At 47.3% G+C, this 12,391-nt stretch overlaps 1 protein-coding gene across 1 annotated transcript in view; it reads right to left on the reverse strand.

Moving 5' to 3' along the window:
• Positions 1-402: 402 nt before the first annotated feature.
• LOC139760249 (uncharacterized) overlaps positions 403-12,391 on the reverse strand; it is a 33,574-nt gene continuing 21,585 nt past the window's right edge. The window contains exons 5-10 of the mRNA XM_071683174.1: positions 11,213-11,343; positions 9,924-10,076; positions 8,242-8,422; positions 5,356-5,495; positions 3,005-3,180; positions 403-991 (exon numbers count right to left, since the gene is read on the reverse strand). Coding sequence (XP_071539275.1) covers positions 917-991; positions 3,005-3,180; positions 5,356-5,495; positions 8,242-8,422; positions 9,924-10,076; positions 11,213-11,343 — 856 coding nt within the window. The 3' untranslated portion in view covers positions 403-916. The remainder of the gene's footprint in view (positions 992-3,004; positions 3,181-5,355; positions 5,496-8,241; positions 8,423-9,923; positions 10,077-11,212; positions 11,344-12,391) is intronic.

Here is a 12,391-nt window from a genome sequence, read left to right on the forward strand (position 1 = left end):
TGTATACATACACTCATTTGACATAGTCCAGTCCAAAGTAAGACGCCGCCGTATTGGTTCTCTCTCTCTCTCTCTCTCTCTCTCTCTCTCTCTCTCTCTCTCTCTCTCTCTCTCTCTCTCTCTCTCTCTCTCTCTCTCTCTCTCTCTCTTCTGCAGGTATTACTCTGGTTTCTGTTCCCAAGACCTGGTTGATGCGTGTCCCCCACCATAAGCAAGCAAGAGCACGTGATACTCGGCGAACCACACCTTCCCAAGGTTACTTTGAGGACGTTGGTAAGTCGAGGGTGTGGGCCGTTGTAACGCTTGTTTCTTTCCCTACACGGCTAAGCTTTGGAACTCTGTACCTTCTCATACTATTCCTAATAAGGTTCCCACTCCCTTCGAAGCTCTTTGATCATCTTCTTTTTCTCTGTTCTTTCTTTACTGTTGTCCCTGAAGAAGGAGTTTCTTCAGTCATTAGAAAAGGATGGAGCATCTAGGACTCCCGGGCTGGCGATACCTTGGCCTCTAGGATCGTAGAAAGCTAGGACCTGGGTAGCTAGGATCTCGGTCAGAAGGGCCTAAATAGCTAGGAACCTAGACAGCTGAGATCCAGAGAAACTTTTCTTCCTCTGGCTAATATGCCTTTCGGGACAGACCAGTAGCGTGAGGGACTTAGTTTAACATATTGTTGTGCACCTGTCGCCCTATTTCCTCCTCTCCGTGGGAGGCGAGTCCTCAGAGATGATGTCCTGTGGCAGGCAGAATAGGTGACCAGCAGCTGCGTTTCTGCCTGACCACCTCAGCCGTTCCGGTGGGAGAGGCCTGACAACAACAGCAGTAGTAGTCGTGGCGGATCCAACAGGTGTTCCGTTGGCGCGAGGAAGTAGGGCGCGGCGCTCCCCCTACAGCACCTTGGATAGGTGGTGCTTGACCCCTACAGGTGGATGGAGACGATCGTCAGGAAGATGGTGATGGCTGGGGCTACCGGCGTGGAGGTGGTGGCCACTCCCTGGAAAAGGGGAATGTCATGTTAGTCAACTCTTCTCCAGGCGCCAAGAACAGGGCCCTGTCGCATGTTATTTATGTTTCTACAATTATGCTGTAGAACAACTGTCAATGGAAGGGAAACTCGTGAAAAATGTGAGAATGAATAGTAATCAGGATAGACCTTGTCACCTAATCTAGGTGGTTTCTGTATAACCGCAGGGGTTGTTACTCTGGTGAAGGTTCATCCAACGTTCTGAGACTCTCCAGTATCCCCGTAATGTTTGAATATATTGGCAACTTATTCCATTCATCTACGCCTCTGTTTTCAAGCTAGTTATTAATATCTTTTTTTTAAACATTGACATCTAGTATCTCTTAGTTTAAGACTATGGTTGACGGATTCAGTTCGATATTACTTGGTTTATAGGGTCTTATCTAGATGCCTCCAATTCAGACTCATCCATCTGAGTACTTATGTACATCATATCGCCCCTCACTCCACGCCCTTAGAGAGATTGGATGTTAAAATCCATTAAGACTACAAAGGAATTTTGATCTCGCTTACCACTCACCGAGTATAAAGATCAATATTGACTTTACATGTCGATTCATAAAGAGAATTTTGAACACGAGAATGAAGTCTATCGATAAGCGTGTCAAATTGTGATCCAAAGGGGAGATAATGTTATTAAAGAAACAATTTGAAACCCTTTGCATTACTATCGTTGGTGTCGTCTCAACTTCTTTACAGGTTTCAATCAAATAAAAAAGCAGATAATGGTTCGATTGATTCAAAAAAAAGAGTTGAATTACGACACTCTGTGAGAGGCGGTTCGTAACTCAGAATCCTTTTGAGAATATCTAGTTTTGGGTATGTTTGTTAGGGGTTGATGGTGACTGGCTCTGTAAGACCTTATTAAGGAGAGTCGTATGGCCTGGGTGGGGAGCACGAACTAAGGGCACGAGTGACGTCATGTGACTTCAAAATATAAGGGTCAGAAAACTAGAGGAGTTTTGAACGAGACTTTTCTTTTTCTCCCTCGAGGGGGAAATTTAAGGTGTGTGTGTGTGTGTGTGTGTGTGTGTGTGTGTGTGTGTGTGTGTGTGTGTGTGTGTCACAGGCTCAACGAATGGCAAGGGTCACCCCCTACATACCGACTGTTCAACTGAGTCAATATTTTTACACCTGTGCCACTCCTCACTCCCTCCATCACTGGGTTCCCCTCCTCACCCCAAGAGGCTTTCCAACACCTGTCCCCCTCCCAGCTTAGAGTCTCTGTTCCACCCCATACGTTCCCTCCCCAGTGTCAGTTGCATTTCAAGCTAGGGAATCCTACCCAACCAGGGATTCCCTCCCAATCCGGGATCCCTCCTCCCTCCCTCCCCCATCCAAACTTCCCTCCCCGTCCCAGGATCCCTTCTTTACCCAGGATCCCAACATAGGGTCCCTGCTCGTCCCTGGATCCCAACAAAGGTTCTCTTCTCAATCCAAGGTGCCTCTCCACCCTTGGCTTCCTCCCCAACCCAGGATCTTACCTCACCCCAGGTCCCTCAACACCCTGGGTTCCCTTCACTACTCCAGCATCCCTCCCTTCACTACCCCAGATTCCATCCTTATCTTGGATTCCCTCCAAAATCCACCCCACCCCCTCTATCAACCCCACCCCCTTTATCAACCCCACCCCTTCTATCAACCCCACCCCCTCTATCAACCCCACCCCCTCTATCAACCCCACCCCCTCTATCAACCCCACCCCCCTCTATCAACCCCACCCCCTCTATCAACCCCACCCCCCTCTATCAACCCCACCCCCTCTATCAACCCCACCCCCCTCTATCAACCCCACCTCTTCTATCAACCCCACCCCTTCTATCAACCCCACCCCTTCTATGAACCCCACACCCTCTATCAACCCCACACCCTCTCCCCAACCCCGTTGGCAGTATCCCCCCACCCTCTCTATAACCCCACCCCCGTCGGCAGTATCCACCCACCACCCCCCAACACCCCCAGGTACAGGATGGGTTTGAGTGCCTTGGGATGGACGACGCAGCCGAGGCCCTCGGCGCTCAGGTCTAGGACGTCGACGGTGCGGCGGCTCTCGCCGAAGCAGGTGTGTTGCTCGATGGACTTGTACGTCTCCCGCCGCTTGAAGTCCTCCAGCCACAGACGGAGCCACATGAGCTCACAGTCACACTCCAGCGGGTTATCTGCCACGAGAGAAGGACAGTGGTGAGAGGCGCTGTTAAGGAGAGGCACGGGTGAGGGACGAGTGGTGGACTATGGTGAGAGGCACAGGTGGTGAGAGGGACGAGTGGTGAACAATGGTGAGAGGCACGGGTGGTGGTGAGAGGGACGAGTGGTGGACAATGGTAGGAGGCAAGGGTGGTGAGAGGGACGGGTGGTAGTGAGTGAGGGATGGGTGTTGCGAGGGATGGGTGGTGAGAGGGACGGGTGGTGGTGAGAGGTACGGTTTGTGAGAGGGACGGGTAGTGGTGAGAGGGACGGGTGGTGGTGAGAGGTACGGTTTGTGAGAGGGACGGGTAGTGGTGAGAGGGACGGTTTGTGAGAGGGACGGGTAGTGGTGAGAGGGACGGTTTGTGAGAGGGACGGGTGGTGGTGAGAGGTACGGTTTGTGAGAGGGACGGGTAGTGGTGAGAGGGACGGTTTGTGAGAGGGACGGGTGGTAGTGAGAGGTACGGTTTGTGAGAGGGACGGGTGGTGGTGAGAGGTACGGTGGTGGTGAGAGGGACGGGTGGTGGTGAGAGGGACGGTGGTGGTGAGAGGGACGGTGGTGGTGAGAGGGACGGGTGGTGGTGAGAGGGACGGGTGGTGAGGTCTGACTAGCGCGTCGTAATAGAGTTTATCTTTCTGGCTGTAAGAACTTAATACTGTGTCAGGGCGCTGGATAACCTTATAAGCTCCAATACTTGGCTTTTAAGCCTAAATTTAATTATCCAATCCTAACACTATGTTTACCGTATACTTCCAGGCATTCCTTTACGAATACTTTATCATTCTCAGGTGGTCTTGTTCTTCCTATGTTTCGAATGATGGCTGACCATGTTCATATTTGATATTTTTCTTGCAGAGGTGCACTATTTTTGCGCTTGTCTGCGTTGAAGACGATTTCCCATTGTTCTGACGACGCAAACAATAGGATCAAATCCCTTTTAATCCTTTAAGCAGTCTGGTCTCTATAAGTCTATGTTTCACTCCCTAATTTCGTGTTAGCGGCAAAAATTTTGGACTAATTTCATGTTAGCGGCAAAAAAAATGGATGTATTTCGAATTAACGGCAAAAAATGGACTGATTTCGTGTTAACGGCCAAAATTTCGAACTAATTCATGTTAACGGTCGAAATTTTGGACCAAATTTTTGTTACCAGCAAAATGTATGGACTAATTTCGTATCAACGGCAAAATAAATGGACTAATTTCGTGTTAACATCAAAAAGGTTGGACTAACATGCTATATCCAGATCAGAAAAGTCTGGGTCCAAAGGTTGATCCTTGTGGGATCCCGCTCGTCAAGCTGAGCCAGCTGGGACGCCTCCTCGTCTGACCCCAAAGCCTTCTGGTGTCCACACACACAGAGTCACTTACCTGCGTCGCGGGCTTTCGTCTCACGTATTAATCTTTTATGTGGTACTTCGTCTACCACTTTTAAAGGGTCTGTCACATCTGAGGGGCATCCTGGAGTCATAGTGACCATATATATATGAAAGAAGTTCTATCAAATTTGTTAAATATGATTATCGGTCATTATCGCTACGACTAAGAATGTTTCACACAAGTCATTGGAAATGTTTCTTACGTCTCTTTTGGAAATGGGTGTTGTATCAGCAAGCTTCCAGTCGTCTGGAAATTTATTGTAGCGATTTCTTGAATAACCTTAGCGATGGAAACTGCTAACTCTCGGGAAGGTGAAATGGGACGGGTTTATTTAAGGTGGAGGATGAGAGATTAGTGTGGTGTGTGGAGAGAGCTGTCACTAAAAGATGTTTATAACAACATTAAAAACACAGATCATGTTAAAGAACCTTTCTGACAAACTGCCTTACTTTAACGTAAGAAATATGGAAAGCAGTTGATCTAAAACACATTTGATTATACAAATAAATACCTGTAGCTACGTGCAGTATGAAGATGATGCAGAATTTAGAAAGGTGGGGGATACAGAGCAGAGATAAACATTGCTTTCCATTGGCAGACTAGGACACAGATCGTGAGAGGGTATAATGCTCAAACTAGCATGAAGAAATAACCAGTTAAGGACTATGACGACAAGATTCAGTGAGGAGGAGATGCTTAAAGATCCCCCTTGGAAAATGAGGTAAAGAAAACGTGGTTCTTCAGGATGAGAACCTGGTAATGGGACTCACTGGAGACGTCGATCATGGTGAGGGTGTCGAGGATGGGCTGGACGGTGTCCTCCGTCAGGTGGACGAGGTCGTTGTGGGAGAGCTTGAGCCACTCCAGCGAGTGCAGGTCGAAGAACGTCATGGGCAGGATGGTTTTGATGCTGCTCCGCCATCACCAGGGGACAACAGAAGCGAAATTAACAAGTAGAATAAAATGAAGCTTTGTGTGTGTGTGTGTGTGTGTGAGAGAGAGAGAGAGAGAGAGAGAGAGAGAGAGAGAGAGAGAGAGAGAGAGAGAGAGAGAGAGACTCTTTCCACCCCCCTATTTGGTTTGCGATAGGCATCACTCCCGGGGCAAGATATGAACGGCCCTTTGAACACAACGGTTCGACCCCTTGGTCACGAAGCCTTGGCCTTAGACCCTTCAAGATTCAAGTCTAGCGTCACACCGTCATCATACCCTCGGGTCGTACATTCGTGGCCCACGGGTCGTACACTGTCGAGGCTCAAGGGTCGTCCACAGTCGAGCCTCAGAGGGTCGTAGACCGTAGTGGCTCAGAGGGATCGTAGACATTCGTGGCTCAGAGGGTCGTAGACCGTCGTGGCTCAGAGGGTCGTAGACCGTCGTGGCTCAGAGGGTCGTAGACCGTCGTGGCTCAGAGGGACGTAGACCGTCATGGTCAGGGGTCCAGGGTTGGCTACGAATTCCTCTCATGCAGGAGCTAAACGCAGCCAGCCGCCTCGCCCTTGATACTGTCTCAAGAAAGGAAAGAAACTATCCCCAGATTGGTTCCCACACTTGAATTCACCTAAGTTTTCTACTGGAGGAAGAAGAGTGTCAGTCCACCACGACTTTATGGTCAATTCGTATGCGGACGCCAGTCCGAACTCACCTTTATGGACCTCGCGGCTCCCAGATCCAGAGTCGAGAAGATATTTTCGTATTATTTTTGGGCCAAACCTTAAAAAAAAAAGGAAAAATCTAGGTCTTAAAAGCAGTCTATATATATACGTATATATATAGAGAGATATATATGTGCCTAGCTCATAAGGGTATAACGTATCCAGGACCCGTCGTTAAACGCGTCGTTAAATGCTGCTGCTGCTGCTGCATCTCTTCGACGCGATAAATGACTCCAAGCCAAACATTGACTCTGGAAGCGTTGCCCGGGAATTCCTGCAAGCGGACTTGCCCATCACACAAGTCACCCGCGAGGCCCCCCCAGCCCGCCGCTTCGGTAAATGAAGATAGAAAACGTAAAATGAAAAAAAAAAAGAAACATTAGAATGGGATACTTTACGAAATTGGGGGTGAGTGAAATAGCAGAGGAAATGTGTATAGGAATGGCCGGGTGGGTGTCCGACGCTAGATGTAAGACGTGATTAACCCGCGTACAGCCAAGAATGTTATTGCTGGAACACAACGTTGACTTTGAGTCCTTTGTTGTGGATGATCTGGGAAGCCACGAGGCTTCTAAACGACCTTTGGGGATGAATACATTGTCCCTAAATATGTTTATTTATTGAGAAGATGCCAGTGATGCTGACCCCGCTCTTGAAGTGAGTCTTCACACTGTTCACACTGTGGTCTTTGGTCTCCTGAACCAAATGTGGTATCATGGGTGTGGCAGTGGTAGTGTCTGTGTGCTTCTGAAGTACTGACTGATCAGGTGGTGTATACTTGACCACTAGTTGTTAAGTTGGGGCTTAGTGTATCACTAGTGGGAGGTGAGAGCCATCCAGGTAGTGAGTGGAGGTACGTGTACCACTAGTGGTGGGTGAGAACTGTCCAGATGGTACGTGTACCACTAGTGGTGGGTGAGAACTATCCAGATGGTACGTGTACCACTAGTGGTGGGTGAAAACCGTTCATATGGTACGTGTACCATTAATGGTGGGTGAAAACCTTCCATATGGTACGTGTACCACTAGTGGTGGGTGAAAACCTTCCATATGGTACGTGTACCACTAGTGGTGGGTGAAAACCGTCCATATGGTACGTGTACCCCTAGTGGTGGGTGAGAACTGTCCAGATGGTACGTGTACCACTAGTGGTGGGTGAGAACTGTCCAGATGGTACGTGTACCACTAGTGGTGGGTGAGAACCGTCCAGATGGTACGTGTACCCCTAGTGGTGGGTGAGAACTGTCCAGATGGTACGTGTACCACTAGTGGTGGGTGAGAACTGTGCAGGTGGTACATGGTGTTACTCTTAAAAGATCATGTCGTAAAGTGAGGACATATAGATATGCTTCTGTGTTATGAAATACAAAGCAATATTATCTCACACGTCTTTCAGTAGAATGATTTCATAAACGAAAGAGTCATTCCAGGTTTTTTTTACCAGGTTAAAACAGAAATGCCAGATCTAAGGCTGTGCGCAAAGTCCTGGAAAGTCAAATTAGTGGGACGGCATTCGAAATGGGTTGGGAGCCACGGTCGACCTGCCATTAAACCTGTAGAAAATATGTACATAAAGACCAACAAAACTCGCGACCACTGGCGTAGAAAACGACGGCCAAATGGGTAAGACGTCCTTCTTCAGCCTCTCATAAACCCTTAAAGTGTTCCGGAGACGCTGGCTGTTCGAGTATCTTTAAAAGAAAAACCTGTTTTTGTCACTGGCTCTAAGTGTCCCCTTATTAATCACACGTTTTCTCTGTTGACTGAAGTAGCTCCTATGTGCTGAAAAAGCATTTGATGACCGAATCTGTCCATTAAGTTCATCCTCTATTTAATCTATGGTAGATACGTCATTTAGGACAGGACGACCCTAGTGCACGTCGATATACGACCTAGGAGTACGATAGCGTCAGGTCATAGGCCGCCAAGATATCGTACGCCACAGATCGTACCGTCGTGCTCAAAGTGTCGAACCGTCGTGTCAGGTTTCAGTGGGTCACTTACTTGTTTCGGTTCAGCATCATGAACTTGATGCTCTTGCCGTAGCCCTCGAAGGCGTCCTCGGGCACGTCGACGATCCTGTTGGAGTCCAGGTCGAGCTGACGGAGGTTGTGGAGTGGGAGGAGGGCGTGGGAGGGGATGTGGTCCAGGCGGTTGTGGCCCAGCTCCAGCCACTCCAAGTTGCCTGTCCGCCACAGCCGTGGACAAGATGAGAAAAGTGAGCAGTCGATACACTTACTGGTTTAGGAACAGTGGGCGACACTACGCCTTCTAATAAGGTCTCTACACCGTCTCTACTTAATACTACCCTTCTTAATATGGTCTCTAAATCGTCTCTACAGGCTACATTCTCTTTCTAATATGGTCTCTACAGCGTCTCTATACGCTATACTCCTCTTTCTAAGATGGTCTCTACACCATCTCAGTGGGCGATATACTTTTTCTATTATGGTCTTCACACCGTCTCTATGAGCGACACTCCCCATTCTAATGTGGTTTCTTCACCGCCTATATGGGCGATATTACCCTTTCTAATATGGTCTCCAAACTGTCTCTATAGGCAAATATCTTTCAGCGTGATCCCTTCACCTCCTGATATGGTTATTCCATCAGATACGTTCGTATTGGTGATAAATCCCCCATGATATGCGCTACACCCTCTGATATGGAGATGTAGGCCTAGTGCCTTCTACGCTCTCCGCAAGAAATCTTTGTCCGCCTCCCCTCTTTTAGCTGTTCAAATGAGGTGTCACTATCTGCAGACGTCTGGGCATAGAACTAGCATGGTTCCTGAAGTATTCCAGGCCCATATTTTGGGTCTATAAGGTCTTGATCTCCTGAACGAGGCGAGGAACTGTAGGAAGCAGACCCCTGATCGTGCGCTCTGAGCGTCCAGTGAGCTAAGAAATGTCAAACGTACTCGCATTCTATTGTTACCAGCGAGAGAATTCGGACCTCTCCTCAGAGAGAACGCCCTTCCCTCAAGATAGTCTGAAGCACACTGAGGCAGGCTGCAGGTGCTCACACCGTTCGAAACGCTAGTCTCAGCTCCCAAATGCACAATGATTTCACCCTGAAAGTGACATATGTCTGTGCCCATGTATTGTTCTTGAAAATGTGTGGGGGCGGCGAACAATGTTTTTTTTTCTTTTTTGCGGATACTGCGATATGGTCACTTCCGCTCCTACTATGGTCGTTACAGCTTTTGATATGTTCGCTACAGTTTATATTTACGGTCCCTACATTGCTAACATGGTCGCTATTAATCTGACACATTCGCTATCTTTTCTCGCATGATCGCTACACCTTCAAACGTGGTTGCTACACTTTTAGGCATGATTATTATACCTTTTTTCATGTCTCAACAACACCTGATGCCATCCCTACGCTTTCTAGCGTGGCCGATACGCCTTTAAATATGGTCTAAGCGTCATCTAACAATGTTAGGACACCTTCATATGAAGTCGCTACATCTAACACTTGCTACACCTTTACATATAGTTCCTACACACTTCGAACATGGTCTCTACACATTCCTAGCCCTGGCGATAACTAACATTAGAATTCAAACATTCCTCTCGCATCGACTCGTCCGTCGCTAGATGCGCATCCCCCACTCACCTGAAATCAGGGAGGAGGCGATCGCCTCGCGAGGAAGGGAGGAGAAAGGTCCCCCATCTACTCACTCTCAATCCCAGCGAATGCCCGCTCGCTGATGTTTGAGATCTCGTTGTGTTTGACGTTGAGGGAGTTCAGGATTGGGAGTTCGCTGAAGACGTTGGCCTCCAGCGAGGTGATGCGGTTGTTCTCCAGCAGCAGCATGTCCAGTATCCTCAGACCTGAGGAGATTGGAAACTACAATAGCACTAGGGATGTGACATAGCTCCGCCCTACCTTCTACAGCACACGTAAAAACTTCTACGGGATCATGTGACCTTCAGGGGCACTGAGCTGCCTTCTACAGCAATACAGTGCCTTCTGCAACAGTAACACACCCCTTTTCAAGGCAGTACATTCACCTTCTACAACATCAACACTTCCTTCTACAGTGATACAGCACCGTCTGTAGTTAAAGCCACAGTACCTTTGACCATGGGGACACAACCTACATTAGAGAGACATCACTACTGCCGCAGCAAAACCCCCTCCCACCTTCAGTAGCATGTAGTCTTCCTTACCTTCTACAGAGACAGTAGCTTACTGTCTACAACTACACGTAACAGTTTACTGTACATTCGTTGTCTACATCAACATAGTCTTCTTCAATGATACAAAAACCCTCATCCTTGAAGCTTCAATACCCTGTACACACATCCTTGAAGCTTCATCACCCTGTACACTCATCCTTGAAGCTTCATCACCCTGTACACTCATCCTTGAAGCTTCATCACCCTGTACACTCATCCTTGAAGCTTCATCACCCTGTACACTCATCCTTGAAGCTTCATCACCCTGTACACTCATTCTTAAAGCTTCATCACCCTCTACACTCATCCTTGAAGCTTCATCACCCTGTACACTCATCCTTGAAGCTTCATCACCCTGTACACTTACTCCTGAAGCTTTTTTACACAGTACTCATCATGAGACTTCTCACCCTGAACACTCACCCTTGAAGCTCCTCACCCTGTACTCACCTTAAGACGTCTCAACTTGTACATTCATCCTTGAGGCTTCTCAACCAGTACTTCATCCTTAAAATCTGTCACCCTGTACACTCATCATCTAAGTCTCACCCATCACATTCACCCTTGGAGATGTTTACCTTGTACAGTCACCCTTGAAGCTGGCTGCTTCGACACACACCCTGTACACTACTCCCCCTAGAAAATGGCCACCTCCACACTCACCCTTGAAGCTGGCCACTTCGACACTAGCCCTTGAAACTGGCCAACTCGACACTCACCCTTGAAGCTGGACACCGCGACACTCACCCTGTACACCCGCCCATGAAACTGGCCATCTCGACACTCACCCTTGAAGCTGCCCGGCCTGATCCTCGAGATGCGGTTTTCACTCAGAGTCAGAACCTGCAGCTTGGAGAGGGACTGTAGGTTGGGCACGTCCTCCAGGTGATTCTTGCCCAAGTTCAGTCGGTCCAGCTTGCTGCGGGAGAAGGTGTCAGTACAGCTGGGTGGATGGGGTTATGTTAGTGGCCGAGTGCTCAAGGCTCAGATATGTTAGTGGATGAGATATGCTGAGGACTCAAAGTATGTTTCTTAAATGAGGTATGCTGAAGCCTCGGATATATCAACAGTTGAGGTATACTCGAGTATATTGCCGGCAAAGGTATGATATAACCATAGATGTTCTCACACTTTGATGTAATTGTAAAAATGCTTGAAGACAGAGTCACAATAGTAATTTTGATAAGTTGGATATATTCTATATGTTCAAGTTAAGGTATACTTAGGTAACCTGAAGTCTATAGGTATGATGGAAGTGAGGTGGAGGCTCATATCACACAGGAGGTATCAAAGTCTCAGTCATTTAATCATGGTATGTGTCTTGGGAGGCCAGAGATGGTGGCATAACTTTGTCTATCAAAAGACAAGCGTAGATCATTATCTCCTACCTTTTCAGATAGATCTTAGTAAATAGAATTAGCAAGTTTGAGTTAGAATGATCAAATATTAATGTTGATGATAGATAAGTCATATCAATTGAGAGATGGTCTTATCTTTTCACAGTAGAGTTTATTTTCATATGATTCATAAGAACATTTGTTCCTTGATGGATTTGTCATCCATCAAATTTGGTTTGTATTTGGACATTGTTACAGAGGCTGATTGTGGGTTGTGGTTATGTGGTGGGTATCATGAGAGAAAAAGAAAGATATATACATACGAAGCTTTGATACCAAAGACAAGAAAGCTTCTTTCGTTCAGCATGGAGATAATGATGGAAAGATGAGATTTAGTTGAGTTACGCCTTTTAAGTCATTAGAGAAAGCGAAGATTTCTTGAACACAGACTATGGTAAAAAGACGGTCGAAAAACACATAAGACTATGCGACCAGGTAAATCCTTAATCGAGAATAATCTACATTCTGCCCAAATATATTAATGTTATAGTTAACTTCTATACATTCTTTGAATCCTGTGTAACAAGGGAGAATTAGACATTGATTTCTGTGGTACAAAATAGAAATCGT

The sequence above is a fragment of the Panulirus ornatus genome, chromosome 36, assembly GCF_036320965.1.
Source record: "Panulirus ornatus isolate Po-2019 chromosome 36, ASM3632096v1, whole genome shotgun sequence".
Classification (NCBI taxonomy): domain Eukaryota; kingdom Metazoa; phylum Arthropoda; class Malacostraca; order Decapoda; family Palinuridae; genus Panulirus; species Panulirus ornatus.